This window comes from Anser cygnoides, chromosome 2 (assembly GCF_040182565.1).
Source record: "Anser cygnoides isolate HZ-2024a breed goose chromosome 2, Taihu_goose_T2T_genome, whole genome shotgun sequence".
Taxonomy (NCBI): Eukaryota; Metazoa; Chordata; class Aves; order Anseriformes; family Anatidae; genus Anser; species Anser cygnoides.
Genome location: NC_089874.1, coordinates 56,451,570 through 56,461,475, shown reverse-complemented (window position 1 = coordinate 56,461,475; position 9,906 = coordinate 56,451,570). Strand labels below are relative to the sequence as shown.

Sequence of the window (9,906 nt, the reverse complement as noted above, 5' to 3'; positions counted from 1 at the left end):
CTCTCCCTCTCCCTCTCCCTCTCCCTCTCCCTCTCCCTCTCCCTCTCCCTCTCCCTCTTCCCCTTCCCCTTCCCTTTACGCTTCCTCTTCCTCCTCCTCTTCCCATTTCCCTTCCCTTTCCTGTTCCCATTCTGCTTCCCCTTCCCATCCCCGTTCCCCTTCCCGTTCCCCTTCCCCTTCCCCTTCCCCTTTTCCTTCCCCTTCCTCTTTTCCTTCCCCTTTCCCTTCCAATTTCCCTTCCCCTTCTTGTTCCCCTTCCCCTTCCCATTTCCCTTCCCCTTCCTGTTCCCCTTCCCATTTCTCTCCCCATTCCCGTTCCCGTTCCCGTTCCCATTCCCATTCCTGTTCCCCTTCCTCTTCCTGTTCCTGTTTCCCTTCCCCTTCCCGCTCCCATTCCCATTTCCCTTCCCCTTTCCCTTCCTCTTCCTTTTCCCTGCACAGTCCCTTCCTAATCAGGGATGTGCAGCCAAAGCAGGTCATGCAGCCGAGGACACGCCAGCAGCAAGAAGTGTGCTTGCTACCAGCAGCAGAGCTGCAGGCGAGCAGGTACAGCTTTGGCCTTGGGAGAGAGCTGCCCTGGGAGCCGGACTGACAGTCAAGCCCTCCCTCCCGTGCTGGCCTTTCCCTGCTCCATGAAAGCTCATCCGCTGCAAAGTGCAGAATGGACGGCCACCAAGGAAAGACCCAGAGAACTTTGGAGACAGGGCTTTATTGAATGGAAGGAGGTGTTGGCGTTAATAGCCTGGATGGGCAACCCTGGTCCCATTCGTGCTGCAGGGAGGGCCCTTGCTGGATGTCTCCATCTGGACCCTTCTGTGTGCCGGACGGCCTCTCCGGTCCCTTGCTGACAGGCATTGGCACTACTCTTCGCACCTGCGGAGATCAACACAAACCTCTGTAGTTCTGCATACGCAGAGACATGCAGAGCAACACTGCAAGACTGTTCAGGACAGAAATGAGGGGATCTGACGCTGGCTGGAGACAGCAGGCCCACGGTCCCTGTGATGCAGTCCCACCCCTGTGTCCAATCCCATTCCTGAATACTGTTTTGTGGACAGGAGCCCAGGGCACTTACCCGTCTTGACTCTCTCTGCCTTGGCCCAGCAGGGGGTGCAGGCTGGTGACCCACTTGCCAAAGCTGGTGGTAGCTCTGTTCCTCTTTCGCCGACCGACTCCACCGCAGCACTGCCAGCTCACTGCAAGCACACAGCGGGACGAGGTGGTGTGAGCACTTGGAGAGCGCTCCCAGACGGGGCTCCCGAGCAGGCCGCCTGCTGGGGCTGCAGAAGGCCAGTGCCAGGAAAAACCCCTCTTTCCAGCAGGGCTGGGGGAGTGGAAGGAAGGGCACTGCAAGGGAGGAAATACTGCCCGCGTCCGGGGAAATTTACCACTTGAGCTGCTCCTGCAGATCCCTCTCCGCATCTCTCTCTCCCCTTTGTTTACGGGCCACCTGCTCCACGATGCATGTCACCACCTCCCTTAGGGTCCCATGAGTCCGTGGAGAAAGACTCCTGCAGCAGTAAGGACAAAGTCTCTCTCACTGTTCAGCCGCAACACTCCTGTCTCTTCCCTCAACCAGCCACCCTTTCCCCGCAAGGCCCCATTCGGCCCCACAGCCCCTTCGATGCAGGAGGAGTTTCAAGCGTGGGCTGCTCTGGGCTGCGGAGAGGCCCCTGGCATTGGGCTCTAAGCCAGCTCAGACCCCTGGCCTTCGGCTTCCCAGGGCTCTGTAAGCGACCCCTTGGCTCAGGGGCTGGCTTCCTCGACCCACAGGTGCCTCGGCACCACTCCACTACCCCAGGCCTTGGCTGCAGCTGCTGCACGCTTACCGCTTAGGGGGCACAGGGCTGTCCTGCTGAGTTCTGGGTGGCTCTTCTCCGTCCTCGTCCCACTCCCCCATCATCCTCTCCATGAGGTCAGGGCTGGACTGCCCCGAGTCGCTCTCAGACAGAGAGCTGGGAGTTCTCTCGGGACTTCTCTCCTCAGAGGGACAGGATTCCTGCAAAGGAATTACTCTCATTACAACAGCCCCGCAGCGCTGGGCTGATGCTTCCCAGCATGCAGCCCCCTCCCACCCTCCCAGACAACCTCCAGACCACTTCTGGCAGGGACCCCAGGGGGACTGGGAAAACAACCAGCACAAGGCCATCGGTGCGCTCCCAGGGTCATGTCCCAGCACTACCGGCGTTTTGCTAAAACTCCCTCTTGGTCTCTCTTGCTCAGCAAAGGCAGCAGCAACCCACCCTGCAGTGCTGCAGCAATAGTGCTACTACGGCTTGGGTGCTAGAAGCACCTTGCAGCCTCAGATCCCCGGTGGGAAAGTGCTCCTTTAGTGCACAAATTCAAAGTACCTCGGTTGTTGGCATCTCCACTTCTCTCTTGACTTTTGCTTTGGTTAGTGCTGCGCTTCGCTGCTTGGGTTGTTTCTTTTTCTCCTCCTGCAGCTCTTTGTTCTTATTTTCCTCCTCAGCCAAGAAATTCTGAATGTGTTTTGGAAGCGTCTCCTTAATCTTCAAGCACTTATTCTGGAGGGTGACCAAAACGCAACCACAGACAGTTAGTAACGCTGTGCGGGGAGGGCTGGGGTGTCTCCCCCCTTCCTGCACTCCCTTCCACCCTCACTCAGTCTTCTGCCCGTCTGTCAGCTCAGGGTTGCTCCCATGCTCCTGCAGGCTCAACCGAAGAGTCGCCTGAAGAGCCCTTCTGGAATGTCTGGGCAAGCTAAGCGACCACGGGGCTAGAAGCAACCTGACAGCTGCCTATCCCACCCAGGCAAGCCATGCAGTGACGTTGCCATCAGAAGCATCCCCGGGTAAGCTCTTGGATGTGTTTCAGGAAGCTAATGGGGATGAAAAGCATCTTCTCAAATGACACAGCAAAGGGCTTCTCTTCAGTGAAGCACCCAAAGAAACAACTCAGTGGTCACATGAAGGCACAAGTCAAGAATGTTCTGTGAACCGGTGTCCATCGAGTGACGCTATTCTACAGTTCAGTAAGACGCACTCTCTGCAGCAGTCCATGCCACGTACCTCTTTCCTCTGCTCAATAGCTTTGGCAATAAAGTCTACCATCCTGGGAGTCACCTGAGGAATTACTTTCTCTTCCTCTTCCTTTTCCTTCACAGAACTCCTCTGGATGGCCGGAAGCTTCCTGCAAAGACACAATGGGGCAAGGTGACCAGAGTGTGGGAGGAGCTGGTTTCGCATCATCCGCTTCCAAGTGGTGCATCTGCTTCCGCTGCAAAAGGCTGCAGAGCCCCTGAATGCTTGATCTGCTCTCTGTCACGTCTCTCCGAGAGCTGGAAACAGCCCGGGTGGTTGAGCCCAGCCCGGACCAACACTCGATAGTGTCCAAAAGATGCTAGGAGAACACCTGCACTCCTCCACCATCGCTCCTGGGGAAGTCTCTTCAGACTCGAGACACTGTGCTCATTGCAGTCTGAGGGAAAGCAAGAAAGACCTCCCAGTCCTGCAAGGAGCCGTTGCCATTAGTTACCCAGCTAAGAAGTGATGCTGCAAGATGCTTGCCATGCAGCAAGAAATCGCAAGGTAGTGGGAGATGGGATAGCTGCACTTTGAGTTCGTACAGCTTCTGCGTCCAGGAGAAACTGCACTCCTACAGAGACAAGAGCAGGGCAGCAGCCACATTTGTCTCTCCAGGAGTCCCACCTGGCACGACGCTCTGTCTGCTCAGCTTTCTGACTGCTCTCCGGCTTTACAGTCAGGGCGGGTAACCTCTCTGGAGCAAGTGTTGCTCGATGAAGGAGGCGCTTCTTGGGAAGATCCTCTGGAAAGAAGAAAGGAGACAACTTGAGTAAAGCATCTCTGCTGTTGTGGTAATCGTGCGCCAATTCTGTCCCAGTTCCAGCAAGAATGGCGTGCAGATCAGCTCAAGCCTGTGGCAACACCATTGGCAGGGGTCATTTTTGTCCCTTTGGAGCCATGTTTCCTGGGACCTCGTAGGCCTTTTCTGACACTCTCCATCTCTTTCTTCCTGGCTATAGTGCACCGTTGTTTCCTGGGCAATACCGTTTTGATGCCCTTATCTCCCCCGTGTGCTGAAATGGGGGACTCCCTGGGAGATGCCCATGCCCTCAAAGAGTCATTCTGGGGTGGGGAATCGCTTCGCACAAGAGGAGACGGCTCTTGCATCTGTTGATCGGTCCCACGCACACACATTTGCTACAGAAGCACGCTCACAACAGAGGCATTGTTTGTGAGGCATCTGAGAGCATGGAAGGAAGCAGGGTCAGAGCTTTCCAGGGTTTGCAGCACAGGCTGGGGAGTGGAGGCCACAGGAAAGGTGTCCTTCAGCACTCGCAGTGGACGTTTGTGGTGCAGGGCTGTCGCACAATCTTGTTCCACAATGGCTTGCTCGAGCTTTCCCACCATGGGGATAGAGTCACAGGAGGTGTCTCAGGCTCCTCCAGGCACTCTGTGGTAACCTCGGCCCTAATCCCCTCCAGACAAGGAGGAAGGAAACCTACATGCCCCTACAAGTGACCCATGGGTTCCTTACCTTTCTTGACGCTCTCTCCTCCTTTTGTCCAGCCTTGTTCTTTGCTGGGCTTCACTTGTCCGATCAGACTCACTGCCCTTTGATCTTTGCTGGGCTTCACTTGTCCTCTCAGACTCACTGTCCCCGTTGGCTTCTTAAGCATGCTCTCGTGCTTGTACCTGGAAAGAAGAGCACCACGCTGAAGACAGGGCACTGTGCCAATGTTCTCCTGTCCTTGCTGTGAGCATGGCTGACCTCACAATAATCCTGCCTGCTGCTTCAGGGGAAAAACTTATTCCTCTCTAACTCATAGTACCATCCAGCACATAGCTACCTCTCACATTGGAAAGCTTACTCACATTGGAAAGACAATGACACGTTCAGAAGCGGTCTGAGAAGCAGCGGTGTCGAGGTGAGAGATGACAGAGTTGTTCATCTCTGGCATCTGCAATAGACAGAGACAAGTGACAGGCGATGGGGACACTGACAAGGGCTGGCTGCTTGGTCCAGCTTAGCCCCACCGAGAGCTGCCTAAGGGCTCCGGCCTCAGCAAGCCTTGCTCTGCCTGCACCTCCGCTCCCTGCCCAAACGCTGGGCTGAGCAGCGATCTCCACTGGCACGCTAGCCTTTTGCCAAAAAGCAAGGCCTCTCTCGGGGGGATCTCTTGCAGAGCCAGGCCCCTGCCTGCAAGGGAAGAGCTCTACAGAGTCTGCTTTCCTGCAGACCACGAGGAGCCCAACTGGCTGAAGAAGCACGACAGGCCAGGAGAAAGCAGCCACCCAGTCCCTGGAAGGCACTTCAGAAGAACCATGGGTAGTGCTGGGAAAATGAAAATCCTACCCTGAGAAGAGCTTGCAAAGCATTCGTTGTCCCATTCAGCTTTTTCAGAAAGTCTTCATAGAATTTCATTTTAACATCCTTGCCCTCGATGATCAGCATGCCAACGTCTCTCCAAAGGAAGGCAACGTTCTGCCTGTCCTCTATGCAGACACAGAAGAGACGCGTGGTCCTGTCTATGCAAAGCCGCACTAAGCTCTCAGAGACATTGTTTTCTGAGGCGATCTGAGCATACGGCAGTTCCTCAAAATGCAGGTGGCCTGGAAAACAAGGGACGAGGAGCACGTGCACTTAGAGAGCTGCTAAGCTGGCTAAAATCAAAGGTCAGAACTGGCAGGAAGCAGATCCCTGACTGCAGGATGAGGCGGGGAAAAAGGTGCTAGGACCCATGGCAAGCTGAATGGTGCCAGGCCATGGCAGTCATGTCCACGCACAGTGTGCTCCTAATCATTAGACAGGAACGCTCCGATTCACGGACCCAAGCTCCTGGTGCCTGCTTTTTCTGCTTGCAAAGAGGTGTTGAGAGCCAAGAAGAGCTCTGGCATTTGCCTGTACGAGGCCTAGTACAGCAGAAGGTGGGAGCAAGAGTTGAAACACCATGGGGCAAGAAGACACGTTTCCAATAAAACTGGAGTAAAACCTCTTGTTGAAGCAGGTCAAAGAGAGTGTGCTGTTATGCTGCACTGTCATCTGGTGATTATTTAAAGCAGTTAGAGAGACTGGGTCCGTTTCACACCAGGCTCGCTTTGACGAGCTTTTCTCAGGCTGCGCCAGGAGTTTGGTCCTCGGCTGCGTCACCGGTGGACAGCAGAGCACAGCTCTCGCATTCTGCTGCAAGGGCAAACACCTCTTTCAGTCCTCAGTCGTCCTACCTGGAATGTCTATGTAGTCGTATCGGAGGTCATAGTTGTGCACAATAGCCTTAGCCAGATGAAACATGGGTCTCTCAACAGTCACGATGTCATTTTTCTGGCTGGCTACTTGCTCTGTGACAACTGTGAATGTTCCAAGACCAGGAATGCGGACAGCCTGAAACAGAAGAGGGTGGATCAGAAGAAGCTTTGCAGGGACAAAGAGATGACTTGCCAGAGAGTGGGGAGGGAGCTTTGTGCCCTGTCCACACCTGAGATGCAACTGAGCAAGATGGGTTCCTTGGAGAGCTGGGAGAAGACGTAGAGGGCCTGGACTTTTCCCTCTCACCCCCCTTCCCCAAGGAAGAGCCAGGTAGTGCAGGAAAAGCCGACACACGTCCATTGGCTCACTAAGATACAAGGGGGCTTCCCACACTTGGAACGACCCTTGAAGTAGTACCCCGGCCCAGTTCGGTAATCAGCTCTGGCAATGGGGGACTCAGGAAGCCCCAGGAAAAGTCCAGCCCTTTTTCTGAAATCCGAGCCTGGACCTCACAGTACATCTGAATTGACAGCGGAGCTAGTCCGTGGCCCAGCAGTGCATTACTGAGGCCTTCTGGGGCATTGGTCCTGCTTCCAAAGGAGGGAAGAATAACTGCACTCGATGACAAAGGGCTCTCATTGCTTCATGGAACATCAGGGTGTGAGGGAAGAAGAGGCAAGTCCCACCTGGTGGAGAGCCAGCTGTTGACTCAGGTAGTAGGATGCGCTGGCCCAAATCTTAGCGAGCTCTGGAAAACCAAGGAAAAGACACGTCATGCTCTCCGACGGCAACATTAAAGCCACTTAGCACACAGCTATCCAAGGACCGATGCATTTTGAACTCTTCAGCTGCATTCTCTAGAGCCCAGCAGAGGCTGCAGGACTCCTCAGGCTGCCCCAAAGAGGGCTCCTTGCCTTTCAGGTGCAGGTCTCCAGGTGTGACCCACCCTCAAGGCCAACCTGGCAGTGGACTGTGGCACCAGTGAGGGCACGGTGCTGTGCTCCGTGGGACTCTAGAAGGCTCAGGGCAGGCCCTGGTGTGTCCCCAGCAGGGAGCAGCTTCCCCTTGTCCCCTGTGTATTGACGCGTGTCAGCAAAAATGTGCTCAGAAAAGGAGGAATATATCAGAGAGCGCAGAACTTAGCGGTCTCACATAAGATGTCCCAGAGGCAAAGCTACCAGTTAAAAGGATGCTACGGTTTGGCAGAGGAGAGGAGTGGGGAACATATGTAGCCTGCTTCCTTGTATCATTCTTGGGTGGTGTGGTGGTTTTACTTGGGTGGGCAGCCAAGCTCCACTCTCTCACTCCGCCTCCTCAAAGGGAAAGGGAGGGAAAATACAATGCAAAAGGCTCAAGGATTGAGATATGGACGGGAAGGTTGCGCAACTATTATTGTGATGGGCAAAACAGAGTCAGAGTAGGGAGATATTAAGTTTCATTGCCTGTTACTAACAGTCCACAGAAGTGAGAAACAAAGGAAAGAAAACAAAATCGCCTTCCACCCATCCACCCTCTTCCACCTCCTCCCCACGAGCGGTGCAGGGGAACGGGGGTATGGGGGTTGTGATCATTCTATAGTACTTTGTCTCTGACGCTCCTTCTCAGTCACTCTATTCCCCTGCTCCAATGTGGGGTCAGTCCCACAGGATGCAGTCCTTCCCGAACTGATCCTGTGTGGGCTTCCCACAGGTAGCAGCTCTTCAAGAACTGCTCCAGATATGGCTCCGTACCACGGGGTCCATCCGTCAGGAGGACACTGCTCCAACCTGGGTCCCCCACAAGCAGCACCTCCCCCCAGACTCCCTGATCCTGTGTGGGCCCCTCTCCACCGGCTGCAGCTCAGGCCCGGAATCTGCTCCAGTGGGGGTCCTCCACAGGCCGCAGCCTGCAGGGGGGGCAGCTTCTGGAGTCTTCTCACAGAAGCCACCCCTACAGCCCCCTGCTAACAAAACCTTGCCATGGATACCCACTACATGTGGCTTTGAGGGTGCTCAGAAGAGCTGTATTTGCTGTCATTTCTCTGTCGTGTGCTCTTTGACTGAAGTGAATGGGGTATATTCAACCTCAGTCAGCACATTCTACTTTTGCCACTGCTCTTTTCAAGTAAACAGTTTTGCAGAAGTACTACCGTTTTGGTCTGCTTGAGGCAGCGACGAGTGGCAGGAAATTTGCCATTTCTTTGGGGCAAAGCCTATTTCATCAGAGAGTTTGATATGCTGCGGATGTTGTGGTAATAAAACTCTCATAAGGAATGACTCTCTCAATAAAAACAGGTGTATCTTTTATGTTTAAGAATCTACCCTATCAACTGACTCTTCTGCAGTTGCATACAATTGTCCTTCGGTAGCGGATCTCCCCCAGTCTTTCACTTCTAGTCATGGAAGTGGACAGAGGAGCTTCAACACGTGTGTATATGCAGATATATGTGCAGCTTCTCCACGTCGCACCTCCCAGCACAGCGACGCTGCACAGCCCACAGACCCCTCCGGCTCTTCCAGCCAGCCAGGAGCTGAGGGTGGGCAGTGCCCACTGCCAGGCAAGGAGCAACCCTCAGGACTGGCAACTTCTGCCTGGGGTGCCGTAGGGAACACAGGGGCTGGGTCAGGAAAAAAGCCCCGAACCCCGGCTGCCAGGTCGGTCCCTCAGCCCTTTGGCATGGTCAAGGAGGCCCTTTCCTGCAGACACCAGGCCTTCCCAGCCACCCCCACTGGCCTCAGGGGATCCACACCAGTTTTCAGAGATGTCATTGAGCCTGACAACCCTCGTGAAATTGGGCCTGAAGGCCTTACCAGAATTTAAGAGCTTCTCAATTGTTGGAGGGAAGCAAGGTGCTGAGAAGAGGTATTTTGCCATCTCAGTTCCACCCCTGCTGTGGCCTCCCTTTCCACCTTCTCCTCCTCACTTCAGAGCAGCTCCTCCAAAGCAGAGCAGTGGCAAGAGCAACTCCCTGGAGAGTGCCTGGAGTCCCCTCGGCCTCTCAGGGACAAGTGGGAGGACGTGTGGCGGCCCCAGGTTAAAAGGTGGCAGTCACCATTGTGAGGTGGGACTGTCGCACTGTGACCTCAGACCGTGTCACAGAGGGGCTGCAGCGCCCCTGCCCAGGCGCTGCCCAGGGGGGACCCTGTAGCAGGTAGGGGCTGCAGAGGGCATTTGGGGGAGCTGCCCCCACCTCACTGTCTCCTGACCATGAGGGCTTTCCCCAGGCCAGAAGTGCTCATGGGCTGTAACGGCTGGTGGGTTTCTTTCCCCAAAACCAAAAACCAGAAAGCAAACTAGACCAACACACAGACCTGACAAAAGAGACATGGAGACAATGAGAAGAAAGAAGCCTCCCAGGCACACTAATTGACAGCCTATGGAGAAACTACAGGCACCACAGGTGGGGCTCTGCTTTCTGTCCTACAGCCATTAGGGCTGCCTGGGCCAAGGAAGCCCCACCAGATGAACATCTCACCTTTCGAGCAACGTTAAGGGGGATGTTTTGTGGAAGGGGCCACCTGTCTTTTCAGCTGCTCACTGTGACAGTGCCAGGGAGCCCAAGGAGCCCCTCAGATGGGACGTGCAGGATGAGCAGTGCCACTACCAGCACCGCGGCAGCCCCTCTGCAGCCAGAGCCCCTCCGGACCATCGGGGAAGTGCCTTGCTGCTGCCTGCAGGGGTCTGGGTCCCGCTGCAGCT

General features: G+C 55.2%; 1 protein-coding gene across 2 annotated transcripts; it reads right to left on the bottom strand.

The window, feature by feature from the left end:
• Positions 1–249: 249 nt before the first annotated feature.
• Positions 250–9,201, bottom strand: LOC136790076 (coiled-coil domain-containing protein 81-like). 2 transcript variants are annotated; one of them, XM_066992150.1, is made up of 13 exons: positions 9,018–9,201; positions 6,915–6,976; positions 6,207–6,363; positions 5,338–5,594; positions 4,857–4,942; positions 4,519–4,676; positions 3,669–3,786; positions 3,084–3,150; positions 2,352–2,525; positions 1,830–1,999; positions 1,389–1,511; positions 1,076–1,196; positions 250–873 (listed from the first exon to the last, which is right to left on the bottom strand). In XM_066992150.1, the coding sequence occupies exons 1-13, from the start codon at positions 9,079–9,081 to the stop codon at positions 709–711; spliced, it is 1,722 nt and encodes a 573-aa protein (XP_066848251.1). In that variant the 5' UTR covers positions 9,082–9,201; the 3' UTR covers positions 250–708. The 2 variants fall into 2 exon arrangements, with proteins under 2 accessions (XP_066848251.1, XP_066848250.1); XM_066992149.1 differs by having other exon boundaries at positions 252–873; positions 3,030–3,150.
• Positions 9,202–9,906: the final 705 nt, after the last annotated feature.

Bases quoted from the DNA above. Each gene is read 5' to 3' on its own strand.
- LOC136790076 (XM_066992149.1), bottom strand. From the start codon at position 9,081: ATGGCAAAATACCTCTTCTCAGCACCTTGCTTCCCTCCAACAATTGAG. The intron at 3,787-4,518 runs GTAAGGAACCCA...TCTTCTTTCCAG, and splicing joins AGGAGAGAGCGTCAAGAAAG to AGGATCTTCCCAAGAAGCGC. The intron at 3,151-3,668 runs GTGGGACTCCTG...GTGTCTTTGCAG, and splicing joins CAGACAGAGCGTCGTGCCAG to GAAGCTTCCGGCCATCCAGA.